At 38.4% G+C, this 14301-nt stretch overlaps 1 protein-coding gene across 1 annotated transcript in view; it reads left to right on the forward strand.

The window, feature by feature from the left end:
- LOC309797662 (uncharacterized protein) overlaps positions 1 to 14301 on the forward strand; it is a gene marked incomplete at its 3' end in the record, with an annotated part of 48445 nt that overhangs the window by 23171 nt on the left and 10973 nt on the right. Inside the window, exon 6 of the mRNA XM_082646118.1 lies at positions 3505 to 3861. Within this exon, the coding sequence (XP_082502244.1) occupies positions 3505 to 3861 (357 nt within the window). The remainder of the gene's footprint in view (positions 1 to 3504; positions 3862 to 14301) is intronic.

Consider the following 14301-nt stretch of genomic DNA (forward strand, 5'->3'; position numbering starts at 1 on the left):
CTCACCTCCATGTTTCCTATAATTCATTCAACGATATGGAAGACAGGTTTCATAGGATTAGATTACATTTCGAACTTCCCAACAGAATTTACCAGGGACTTCTCAGACATCACAAGATACGAGTGTACTTGAATATTTATGAAATTATTAGTGTCCTAACGCTATCACTTAGCCATGTACTTGAAAAGGCTGATAGAATTTCGAGACAACGGAATGACACAGACGCTGTGTTGCCTGTTATAACAGGTTCGAAAAAATCTACTTTAATGTGTACCAAACAGGTCAATACTAGATGTAGTCAATGTAGAGGTTGTACACTGCAATAATTGTAATATGTATATATATATATATATATATATAGTGTATATTGTAAACGATACGGATTTCAATCATGTTTAAATGATGTAAAATGTAAACGTCACATTTTAGAGAAACATTTTATTGAATATTTTGTGAAGAAAAATCGTTTAAAGGGTGCAAGTTATGTGAACACCTAGCATTTTTTCAGACAATCGTTTTGACGAAGCCGAGTGTTCAACTACATTACAATTTCATTCGTACAAGTCTTCTCAATGATTTATTCTTTTTTTTTAACAAACAATTAAACAAGATATTATTGCAAATGTTGAGCTTCAGAGCTTAGAAAATACAGTATTTATAGTCGTAGCTTCAATGATTTCTTCTAAGATGATTCTCACTTCACCATCAGCAATCTGTCGCCCTGAATTGGTAGTGTCAGAAAAAGTACCTACTTCAACATTTCCAGTGCATTCACGGACTACAGAATCCAACTTAGACAAGAATAAGATCTTCGACAAGACAAAACGACAGATTAAAATTGTCATCAAAGTACTGAAGACAAGAGTAAAACCAGAACAAATGATGCGTGATGTGATCAATATTAACCTGGAGTGATTGGAGCTTGCTAATAGTCTCTAAATAAGAGCATATGAAATATTAGGATTTTGATTGTGAATTAATTTCACCGTCAGCATCTTCGACAGCTTCGCTCCTTTTATCATCCGACTCTTTTGTCTTATTTTCTTTATTGTCGACGTTCGAAGTAGACGCAATCTGAATTCTGTGTTCGACGCACGGAAATAACGAGCTGCGACTTATACTAGCAGCAGTGGTACACATGTATACAGTATAATACTTGTAAATGCTTACCTAGTTAGATGTACAGTATATAGAATCATTTTATATTACACAGCTATTCCGCTAGCATTACGAAACCATACGATTAAAATATGAACGAACCTCGGTGATTGATCCAGTTGGCTCATCCGATGCTGCCGGACCAGTCTCCTCAACAGCTGGTGTTGAATCTTTATTTAATTCGCTATTAACGATATACTGAAATCATATCAAGTAAACCAATGACACGCCATTCTCGATGAGAATGTTTTGAAGAGTCGCTAATTTAAAAAATGAATTCAAATTTTTAGAGTATCTTTACACGAACGAAGAATACAAACACACACAAGCAAATATACACGCCCAAATATTCACATGAAAATACGTAGGTATACCTTAATACGTACACATGAACAAACGTTTATATGTATATATATCGGACCACAGTTTAAAGATTTAGGTTCTGTCAGCATTCGCATTTTCGTTGAAGAACGTACCACCAGAGGTAAGATGCGAGCACTTCTGCTTAGGAAATACTTTTGATTAAGGGCTGGTAATACCAATGAGGAAAAAATTGTTACAAAACATTCTTTGATAATGCCCTGATAATGTCATACTTTTGAATGAATTGGTTGGTGTTTGTTCAGTACGACGATGATAATACAACAGCACTGAGTGAGGTTTAGTTTATTTGCGGTGTTGCGGTGTAGAAGGTAGAATCATATGATGTCGGTGAGTGAGTAAAAATTTTTGAAGCTTTTTTCAATTGTGCATAAATGTAATGTGTGTGCGCATGTGTACATCGCATGTGTACTTTTCTATGTACCTAACTACATAATTTACAAGTCTCTCTTTCTGATGCATAATTACAATTTTTAACAACCACAATAGAAAACCACTACGTAGAACTATTCTCTAACTTACCAAGTCTGTACTTCAAACATTTTGCTATGCCAAAAAGTGCATAAAGTTTTGTGAGTTAGAAAAAAGGCTACAAAATTAACATAGACTGAAAGTAGGCAGAGCAAAAATACACCTGTGATAGGTTGAGCGAGCCGTAACAGCATTGCGGATGCGCGCACAAACGATAGGTATCGATCGGACGAGAATACGAATGCGAAGGCAATAACATATAACCTACCTATGCAAAAAATAAATGGTTAACAATACTTAACCTTAGTGGTATAACAGCTTCTCTGCTTTGTCACACATTAATTCTTCGTGTCGGTGACAAAACAACGATTATGGAGTTTATCTCATCATATTTGTAAATCACATCTTTTCTTTTCGACTTTACGACGAATAACTAGAAAAAATAAATAAAATAACGATGATATTTTAAGGAAGACTACGAAAAAGAAAAAGCGAAAAAAAGTTCAAGAGAGGGTAGTAGAATTGTTCTTCGAGGCTAGTTATGTTTTTTCTTCTATGTGTGCCGAATAATCGCAAACTTCTTCATTAGCTCTTTTTTAATTTTAACAAAGCTTAAAATATACTAAATACGTTGGAATAACAGATCGTCGTAATATGAAGGTTAGCAGAGTGTGAGATTTTTCGTTTTCTTGAGCAGCGATGTGTGCATATCAACGCCAAAAATTCAGATAACAAACCGTACAAAGTGGAAAAACTTACCAAATCGTGTGGAGAAACGGTGGGAAGGAAAGTTGAGGTAAGTTAGAGTGCGCGGAAAAGCGCAGTGGATAAAAGTGCCATGCAATACATGTGGTCACGAGTCGACCCAGCAATTCGACGTGACCAAGCCGCCATTCATTCAGTGGAAGCGAATTCGTACAAGATTTATTTGTTAGGCAATCAATACTATACCTCGTATATTAAAAGGTCATAACGAATTATTTTCTGGACCAAATATGTATTGGGTCAATTTTAGTAAATGAAAAAAAAAGTAAAAAATTAATGAATTTCGAATGCGTGGCGTATCTCTAAGGATTGTTCAACGACAAACGTTTCAAGCTTATGGAACGTGTGCGTTTGTTTTCTTCTGGAATAGAAATGGGTAATTGAATTGGCCATGTGCACTGCTTTACCTTGTATCCATTTACAGATCTACACATATTGCTGGAAAATTTTGATAGCTGTGCTAGAGTTCTCTCACATATTCATTCAAATGGAGTCGCTATTCTTTGTAGATCGAAGGAGGCTTGTCCCAATAAATCTGGCACCAATCTGCCGATTTCGGATGGTTGTGAGGGTTGGCTGGCCCTAGGCGTGGAAAACTACACTTATTATGCATGTGTTTTACAACATCTTCAACCACTACCCTTCCAATGCCCGAAAATGAACCGTCCAAATAAAATTGTAGGCTTATTGCTGCTCACATGTGTGAATAATGATGGAAGCAATTTTTAGGGCGAAAACAGAAAGGAATGTGGTGAAGTAGCAGTTGACATTGACAAATCTCAGGAACGTAGAGGAATCGTGGTTGAAAAAGAGAGAAGAAAAAAACTGAAACAAGAACGAAAGTCTCGCAGTGCCGATAGAGCACAAAGGCGTAGTGAAGTTAGCAACAACGAGAATGCATCGATTTTAAAAACACGGAACGATAAGTCCTTCTACGATGTACCGAAAGCGAAAAGTCTATGCAGAATGCAGAATGTCGATGATGAGCCGCAAGCAAAATCATTGAAACGATCGACAGAGAGGCTCTCAATTTCGCTATCAACAGATAATCGCTCTATTTGGGCTCAAAACCTCTTGATGCACGTGGTTTGTCTTTTTTATATTATTATTCTACTATGAACCGCCATGGAAGACAGCCTGTAAAAATCTACATAACAAAAAGAAAGGAACACGTTTAAGAACAATGTAAAATTTTAGAATATAACATCGTTGAGAAAAGAATTCATTCAAAATAAGAGAAATTCGCAAACGAACTACACATTTGAACACTGCAAGTGAAATATGACGAAGAACAGGTGTATTTATAATAGAAGAATAAAGTAGTGGTTTTATTATTAGTACTTAAATTTGTGCTTTCGATAAATAAAATTTGCTAAAGACTAGTAACTATAGCGACTCTTTCTTAGGCTTAGACATGTTAATCGAACTATACTTTTTATTATACATGTTACATCACCCGATATCTCATATTTGCTAATACCAATACTTGCTCCATCGGAATCGCCTCCAACCACTAGTCTTTGAATTTGGGGGTAGATTCAGCTGATCCTTGAGGGTTTTAGTATTCTTTATGAAAGTGGTAAAATACGGATCGAATATCTCTTCGTTATCCTGGGACAGCTCTGAGGAGCGTTCTCATGTCTTAAACATAGGCAGTCACCAGTCCATTATTAATCATTCTTCGTGCGAAAAAACAAATAAGGCTAGATTTTCCCAAGGCCTTCCAGTGCCGGTATGTCTTTTAAAACTTTCTCAGTTATTCGTTTCATCAACTATATTACTGCAGGATAATGGTGATTGTTGCCTGAAATCTGACGGAACATGCTTGAATGCTGCTAATGAAGCACCTTCAGAAAGCAACAACGGCGCGGTTGGTATAATCACAAGTATTTCGTTCTATCATTATTAAACGATTGAATATCTTGTTCCAGGTTTCCGTTAGTACTAAAATGTTTTGTCAGAACATCGTAAACAAGGAAAACATAACGAGTGATGTTACCAATAAAGACTACGATCACATGCTATTAGACATGCAAAAAGTGATTAAGAACTTTCTTGGAACTGTTACTGTATGTTTTAAGCTTCCTGAGGCGTTCAAATTTCAGCTTAATTTGAGTCATAGTTGGAGTACTCCCAAGCGGATTCTGGATTCATCGTATGTTACCAACGAACCGACAAACCCTTCTGTTTCATCTTCAGGAGTCGTACAAACGAGCACTCCTATTTGTGTGTTACTGCATTTTCATATTAATTCTATAGCCATCCACTGCATATTCACTCTTTTACATATATATATATATATACGTATGCACACGTACATACATGTGTATATACATATATATATGCATATATATACATATATGTGTATATATACATATATGTTTTTTAGCCTTAATAGCCAAAGCTACATCTCGACATCATGATCTTGCTAAAGAATTCCATGGTATATCTCTGATCCTGCCTGAAGGTAATTTACATGGAAAAATTGGCTTTAGTTCGGGTTCCTTTTATGTGTATAGAGTTGTTTTTTCTTTTTAGCTTCATCTACACTTGATGAGCACTCTGTTGCGGAAACCACGGGATCGCTTCATTTAAGTATAAGGACAATTCAAGAGGTTTTAAAGGAATACCTTTGATCCTAACGAAGAGTGTATCTTCGATAATCAAAAATTCTGAAACGAGTATTTATTGTCTTAACTTAAGCAAGAAGTATATTTAAAAGTGACTATTACACATAAGTTAGGTTAGTAAATTCTTGCGAAACACAGATAACCCTGGCATGAAAAACAGCATAGTTTTTCTCAGTTATTTATTCGTTAAAAAAGAGATCGCGGTGTTTGAGTTCTTGTAAGAACGGTGGAATTATCTCTAATGTCGAATCTTTTAACCCGTTTATGAAAATGTTTCTTATTAGTCGGACACCTTTCCAGAATTAAAACGAAAAATTTTTCAGAAACAACCCTCTGGTGCTTCCACAGAATCGTTAATGAAGGTGTTGGAAGAGCATAGAAAAAGTCGAGTGAAGGCACGAAAAGCTCATAATCACCTTTTTGCGCCTCCGGTTTCATATATGTCAGTGCATATATCTTAATTAGTAAAAAAAGGTGCATTCACACTGCTCTATTTAAGTAAACCATCATTGCCGTGTACCTCGCGTAATCTCTCTTCCACTAAATCATGTAGCAGTGGTGGAATCATGGTAGGAGCTGTCTTTTATAGTTGCCGCAATAACATTGCGCAATATATTTGTAGTTTAGGCTGGATTCGCTGTGGCAGAAAATGCTTTGGTAGGTTAAGTTTCAAGTGTTTCTGTAAAGGCTGTCTTCCTGATTTATTTTCAAGGCTAACATATTCTGTTCAGGATAAAACTACAGATATGAATAAGACAATTGTTCCTGACAATGAAATGGTTTCAAAGGTTTCTGCCACATTGACGGTTGTTCTTTGACTTTATTTTGCTATCGTTCTATTTAGCATGATTCATTTTCCTTTCAGCTCTTTATTTTGCTCGCCCACCCACTACTTTTTTATTGTTCTTCTCCATATATTTAATCTATACAGCTTCCCGATGCAGACGTTATATCACGCGTCGCCTGAGAAGCTTATTTTGTACAAATTAAAGTTTGCAAAATTTTTTTGCAAACGGGTTAGTTCTTTTCGCGACGGAACTGTTCTAAGAAGAAGGAAACTAAGAGTACCAGCTTATTATTATGATTCCATATGTTTTATCATTGAAGACATTAGAGATACTCGACTCTATCGTAACAACTCGTATAACCTAAACGTTTTGCCATCAACTTTTGAACCTTTTGGTATACCATTTATATATATACTTGTGGAGTTTGTATATATGTATATATACATACAAACAAACATATATACAAACATATATACATATAACATTTATATATTTATAGTATATATACATATATATAACCTCAGGAGGGGCTGGTGTAGAGCAGTGATTAGAGGTGAATTTGCAATATGCACTGTATCGAACAAAGGTTCGATCCCTTCATCTAAGGTCACCATGCCTTCATCTCTCCGTGGATGACGAGTTGGTTAAAACTTGTTTGGAAGGATAAAAGCACTAACTTGAAACATCATTGGGCCACCTTTGGCTAGTGTATAGGCCAAATACGCATTCAATCATTCCTATGATGGTTGATGGAATCGACCACATGCCACTTCCTTCATGGTCTAATCAAAGCCGAATAGTTAATCCTTTACCTAAGGAGCTTCTACTCACCAATTTGAAAACTCTTTGAGCTTGTGCAATCTTTCCAGCGTCCTAGAGAGGTTTTCAAACAGGAAATTTTCTCTACTGAAGCAAAGTTAGCAATTCGCATATTGTTTAGAAGACATTTTAAAAGTCTCCAGTTCTACTTTCATTGTAAGCTAAGTAAGACAGATTTTCAAATTTATCTCTTGATGGGATTTGGGATTCAAGAGGATGGAATACATAAGCGAAGTTTGGAATTCCTCTTAATAGTGTTAACAGTTGTTATGTGAAGGCACAGTCTAATAAATATGTTCATCTCTTCAAAAGATGTTGGTACCCTCGATTCTGATTCGTCGCCTGCCCAAGCCACTTTACTTTCACAACGAGATATTAGAAGTACTTCAAAAATTCTTAAAGTTCTGTTCATTCTCCCAGAAGCTGCAGTCCATTGCAAAATCTGTTCTCGATAATCCAAGTGTCGTGATGCATCATATTGCTCCACCACTGAAGTCATCTTTGTCCTTCTATGTACCTCTCTTTACTTTCTTCGCATATGAGAAACACTGGATGTTTCTGTGGCTTATGAATTGTATTTTTTACACTCGTTGAACAATTCGAAAAAGTTCAGTTCTCTTCGGCCGACATAACACAAGCGTTTATTTGAACATACAATTTAACATCCAGTTCAACTGTATCACCTGTATTCCCTTTGATCTTCCATTGAATCAAGCGGGCGCCAGTAATTCCTCCATCTGTCCCTGTCGCGTGCAAGAGTGGTCCAAAGGGTTCTGCTCGCTCTAGGGACACGTTGAGCATCATACCATTCTTTCAGCGTGTTTGTAAAGAACTCTGAAGAATCGGGTCGGTGGTCTTCCTGTTGTGCGCTTGACATCCCGAGGAATCCAATCCGTGGCGGCTCTTGTCCATCGGTTGCCATTTCGTCGCATGACGTGCCCGGCCCACCTTATTTTTGACATTTTGGCGTAAAGGACGGCGTCTCTAATTTTCGATCGTTGACGTAGGTCCGAGCTTCGTATTCCCTCTCTCACTTGCGTGACACGCGACACTCCTAGCATCGCCCTTTCGCTGAGTGTTCTTTCATCCTGCCTACGTAGCGATCAGGTCTCTGATGCGTATGTTAATGCAGGAAGCATCGTTGATTCAAAAATGTGGGCACGGAGTCGAGTGTTCTTCATCCTCTTCACTACATCCTCGATGCTCTTAAAAGCTCCCTAAGCTGCTCTCTTCCTCCTGCTCAGCTATGGAGCTACGTCATTCATCATTTGAGTTCTCGAGTTCTTCTAGGTACACATAACTGTTGCATTCGGAGATATTTGTTCCGTTGAGCTTAAATGGGGCCTTTGAGACCGATCCGTTTTCATGAATACCGTTTTCGTCATGTATAGTCGAAGACCAATACTTCCACATACTCGGTCAATGTCGGCAAGCATTCGTTCCGCCTGACTGATGTTTGATGTTATAAGGACGATATCATAAGCAAAGCGAAGATGGTGTAGTTGCCGACCATCATTTTTCACTCTTTCATTGTCCCATTCCAATTTTCGCATAACGTCTTCGAGGCTCGATGTGAAAAGTTTTGGCGACATTGTGTCGCCTTGTCGAACACCCCTCTTTACGTTCATTTTAATTGCGTTGTAAAATGGCGATACGGTATTCTATTCGTGAAATTCTTCTATAGCTCACGAAGGAGTGGTGTTTGGGTAGCGACGCCCTGGTTTCCCAGAGCTTCTATAACCGCTTCTGTCTCAACGGAGTCAAAGGCTTTCCTCAAGTCGATGAAAGTGAGACAGAGCGGTCTTTTATACTCTCGTGATAGTTCGATGAGCCTCGTTATTGTGTGTATGTGGTCTATCGTACTGAATCCTTTTCGGAACCCTGCTTCCTCGCATGGCTGTACCTCGTCCAATGTTCTGTCCATCCTGTTGAGAATGACTCTAGTAAAGAGTTTATTTACGACGGACAGCAGGCAGATTGGGCGATAGTTGCCAATGTCGTGGAGGTCTCCCTTTTTGTACAACAACACGGTTTTGCTGGTCTTCCATTGTTTGGAACCTTGCATTCTAACAGGTAGCCTGTGAAGAGACGAGCCAGTGCATTTGCACACCCAAATCGGTTATGCAAAATCTTCGGTTTACTATGATGTGGTCTATTTCACTATGGTACTCTCCATTGGGGGATTCCCACGTCCAGCGTTGAGAGAGGGGCTTTTGGAACTCTGAGTTACCATGGATTGTCTTGGTCGTCGTGATAAACTCGGATAGCCTCTCTCCCTGTTCGGTCCAATCTTAGCGTTGAAGTCGCCAATTATGACTTTGAAGGAGGTATGATCTTCTCTGTAGAACTTCTCCAAGTCCATATAAAACGCTTCGACCTCATCTTCGTCGTAGCTTGAGGTAGCTGCGTAGACGACGTAGATAATTAGAGCCGGCATAGGCCCACATCTCTTCAACCTTAACCGTCCGATTCGGGTTGTTAGTTGTTTAAACGATTCGATGTTCATGGCCAAACTCGTGTTGACGAGGACACCAACGCCTCCAACTCCTCTATTGTCGCATGTTCCAAGGAAGAGTTCTTTTCCAGAATCATAAACGGCGTTAAAGGAATGATGTCTCCTCGTCTCAGCCAGTCCGATGTCGTCGTATCTGATCTTTCTGGCCTGCATCAGCAAGTCCTCAACAGCGGACTCAGATGCAAGCGATCTTGCGTTGTAGGTACAGATCGTCACCTTAGTCCTATCACATTTAGGTAGCCCAGATAGCCCTGAGATTGTAGCAGCCTCTCCGTACTCGTCCTACCCAACGCTGCCTTATCGGGGGCTCTTTCGTGGTCAGGGGAATGACTCTCATTTATTTTACTCTGTTTGGCATCTTTTGTACCCATGGGGTAGCTTGCCGGGCTCTAACCATGGGGGCTGAATATACTAATGAGTAGCTTGCCAGTCTTTCCCAGAGTTCATTGCAGTTGAGTGGACAGGACTCCTAACCGCCTCCCATGTACTTCCTAGTCACTTGCTTGCAGGCTTTTGGCCGAATTGACTTGTAGAATACAATTTGCACTGCCAGATCTGCGCAGCAGAAAAAGAGTGTTCATCCCTTTGATCCACCTGCTGCTCTGGGAAGCACAAGGTCGCTTTTGGTTCGCGTTTGACCCCCTATCCGCCACCTGGGGACGCGCCACGTAGCCTCACGACTAACCGGCTCGAGATCCATCAGTGAGGAAAAACCTCAGTGAGTGGAAATCCGTGGAACATCCAGTTATTACCAGCAATTGGTTGTTTTTCATTTGAAATCTCTTTTAAGAATCATAGTTGTAGTACTGAATTTATAAGAGGGTAGAGTTTTTGGCGTTGGTCAATAACTTTGGGATTTACAATCTATTAAGCTGAGCCTCGAACAGGTAAAATATTTGCCCTATACGATCTTGCGTGGCCTACCGATGTTTCCAGGTAATGCTTTTTTTTGGAACCACTTTCCTGATCTCAAAGGATGGAGAGTTCGGTTTGTTTGGAGCGCGAGATCGAGCCAAGCCTCGTTTATTATAGGGTTCCTAGGCGATAAATACTTTTCTTTAAAGTGGATAGTTGTAAATGTTGTATAAAATTGGAGAAATATACTACATGTGTTGCAAAATCGACCGCCAAAGGCGACAGCAACGTATTTCAATAGAAACATGGAAAACTAAATAGATAAGCCAAATTGTAGAGCCGAATACACAAATAAGGGGCGGGCTATTGCGAAACTACAGTGAAAATCATGAGTCACATATTATTCGTTGCGTGAGAGATGAGAAATTATACGTTGTTCCATGGGCTTGACACAAAAATTTAGACGTTGTACACGTTGTCTTAGGTGGGTTAAAAAAGAGATTAGATCAAGACGAACTGGAAATATATCTGGCTAAAAATTCACCTCTCAAAATGCTTTACATGGTGAAGACTCTACTCCGAAGCGAATGGTACCGCCAACATTCATTTGAATATTATTTCCTTCTCGGTTTCTTTTTGATTTTCTTTTTTTTTATTTCCTAATGTATACATTTTAGAAAATGGATCATGGTGCTGCTTGTAATCAAGGGAAGGTTACATGCGAGGGAGAGGTGCGTTGTGAGGCGGTTTTTTTGCTTTTATGATTTTAATAGTTCCTCTTTCTCTTACAATATTCGTTCCTGGTGGTGATCCTTTTCGAGCATCGCGACGTTTGCGTGTGTATTCTATAAAATACAAACGTACAAATCTTTTGAAGTTGCAACTACAACTGGGTGGCTTAAGCCACAATCATTATTGTCAGCCATCCCAATGTTCACCTTAAAGCTCTCTTGCATCTTATTCTGTCTCTCTGATATCTTTCTGGGCCATTTATAATGAATAGAAGAATGATTGTAAAGTTGCATTCAAGCCCCGTATACAATCCATTTTCCATCCTTGGATTAGGGTTATAAGGCAACGAAAGCAATAAAGGGAAAGCTAGGCAAGTAGGATCTAATTAGCAAGCACTCTATGTATAATAAGTAAACAATTAGTATTTGTGTATAAATTTTTGTGTTCGCTCTCATCAACTTCCGTGCTGTTGTTTGCTTGTTTATTAGCTATTCAAGCTGTTTTTCATACATATTTTGGTAATTGTACGCATATCTCTATGATGACACTTCACTCCGTTAGCTGCATAGTACTATATGTTGCGTCCTATTGCTGTTTGTGAGTAAATGTAAGCCAAAACCAACTATGTATTTTTTATGATCAAAGATATAATTCCTATATCTGTTGTGCTGGGATGGTTTGCACACAACATACATTAGTCATAATCATTCTTGATTCTGTGTATACTGGTTGATTCTATGATTGGGAAGAAGTGGTGAGACACTTCAGAGCTTGAAGAAGTAAGTCCACGTATACTCTTCAAAAGTCGTAAGGCAACTAATAGGTTTGCTAAGTTCCCCAGAGAGCGGCTCGTAGCTGTTTTTGGTCGTTATTCACTTCTTTCGTATGCCCCATACAACCTAATGACGTGCGAGTGAATGAAGTTGACGAATATATCTTTAGTTGAGCTCTCGACCGCATTCCTCTGCAAGATCATCTAGCTCTTTATCTACAAACGCTATGGTTCCATGCTTTTCACAACTGACTTCTAATCCGACGCGGAGGTTTTTTTTTCACTTACCAATAAGAATTTTATGACAGCTTTATTTTCTGAAAATTGAGATTTAGGTCTGTGCTTTATATCCCTCAACTCGAAGTAGCGTTCGGTTTCGTAGCTATTGGAGATACAGCTGTTTCGAACGTTGATGTTACCAATCGTACAGATACCTCTCTTCGAATAAGGGCGAAGCTCAGTCATTCTGGACCACCTTTTACTGTACACTAGTTATTTTCTAAAATCTTTCCTATCACTATTCAATGCTCTAATGAAGAATGACTATATTGGTTGCAGCTCTTGGACAGCCAAATCTTACTTCTGGATGCACGTCGTACTGTTCCGCTTCGAATTGAATTTTCCCCGTCTCAGATTGCTCGATTCTATACAAATCTTCTGATTGCGGTGGAGGGAGGAGATGGACCTCAAGTGAACTATAGGGTATTCTTTTTTTTCTTATAAGCTTTTATTTATAGATAATGTTTCATTGTTTCTTTTCTTTTCTTAAATCTTTGTTGTGTAACTTCAATGGTGTTAATTTCATTTTTATGGTTACTTTCAGCTGAAATAAACTCTTAATTTTTCTTTCTACTTTTTTAATACACTTCTACATAAAGTATTATTTCTTTTAAGATGCCGGTTCGAGGACTGGGTGGAGCTGCAGTTGTTAGAGTGAAGGCCAGAGATGACCTACGTATTTTACGAAATGGAACTTATATCTTACAGTCTTGTCATGAATCAACTTTCTCATTTTCGTTGACAAACTCAGGAAACCGGTTTGTTACTAACAACCGTTGTTGATTCAGAAGCTATTGGAAGAGCATTGTATGTGATTATATCTTATATGATTCATTATAAAACTTGAACTTTTAGACGAGCGTTTTCCCGTGTAGTCGTTTTATGCACTACAGAATCTGGCGCTCTGGAACACATTCCTGCTGATATTCGTCCAGCTCCTGGAATTGTGATAGATCGTGGTGACTCTAAGGAAAGGATATTCACTGTTATTTATTTTGCTTACGTCTTGTTTTTATTTTCATTTAAATGTCCTCTGTAGTAACACATTTAGATATGTGGTCGTAAACAAAATTCACTTAAAACTTATAATTATGATTTTATCCTGAAGAAAAATTTATCGTAACGCTCATCTAACTTTTCAAAAAATTTTGACGTGCTTAATATCGCCTACAGTTATTTTAGCCTTTTTAAGCTGGTTTCCATACGTCTCCATTCTCCCATATCTTCAATGAACTCAATTGTCTCTACTGCGTCAACAGCAGTAAGCTTTTTTGCATACCTGTATTTCTGTACTCCCTTTTGGTTTCGAAACTTATTAGATCCATTTAAAGTAGTTTTGTTGTAGCAACAGCGAACAGCTAGTGAGCTTCAAGTGATGGTATATTGGGGAGAAGAACGCACTCGTCAACGACTAAGATGGTTGATTTACTTTCTCCTCATTCTTCTTTTTTGAGACATGAATATGGTGTTTTCATATCCTTACGTTTCACTATTTTTTACTTTCTTAAAGGTATCTCTGTCATTTCAGAATAGTTTTGTACATATTTCTTACTTGTATTTTTTATAGCTCACGAAGTTTTAGTTTCGAGAAATTGAAAGACATTTCACATCTGTGTGAAGGGATTCGTTTTACGGATGCTTTTCTTCGTGAAGAGTTATCATTCTGCCCTCCTGAAGACCATCCCATTACCAAAGAGGACGTGCGACTTTTCGATCAGAAGCTGAGGATGTCTACTATATATGTGAGTCGGTAATTTTTCGCAATGTCTGGTTTTCATAGCTGTATTATTTGTAGGTTTGCTCCCAGCTAGTTCGCCTAAGGCAATCATTGGCCTCGAGCTATTCAACATCGTTTGAGAGGAGCCTTCAACCAGAAGACACTTTTCGCGAGGAATCTACTTACAAAGTAGCTGTTCCTGACCAAACGCTGCAATGGATGGGATCAAATCTTATATTTAACTAGAGATTTTCTAATTTCTTATTTCGATCTCTGGATCTCTTTCACGATGTATGGTTAGAGGGTGATATAAAAGCTGTGTTTTTGTGATACATTTCGTTCCAACGCTGGAAATGCGTTTAATGTAATGTCATATTTGAAAAAAGTGAATTCAAGAGGCAAATGATGCTGGCGACATA

Source organism: Mesoplodon mirus, assembly GCF_964341445.2.
Source record: "Mesoplodon mirus genome assembly, contig: HAP1_SCAFFOLD_839, whole genome shotgun sequence".
Classification (NCBI taxonomy): domain Eukaryota; kingdom Metazoa; phylum Chordata; class Mammalia; order Artiodactyla; family Ziphiidae; genus Mesoplodon; species Mesoplodon mirus.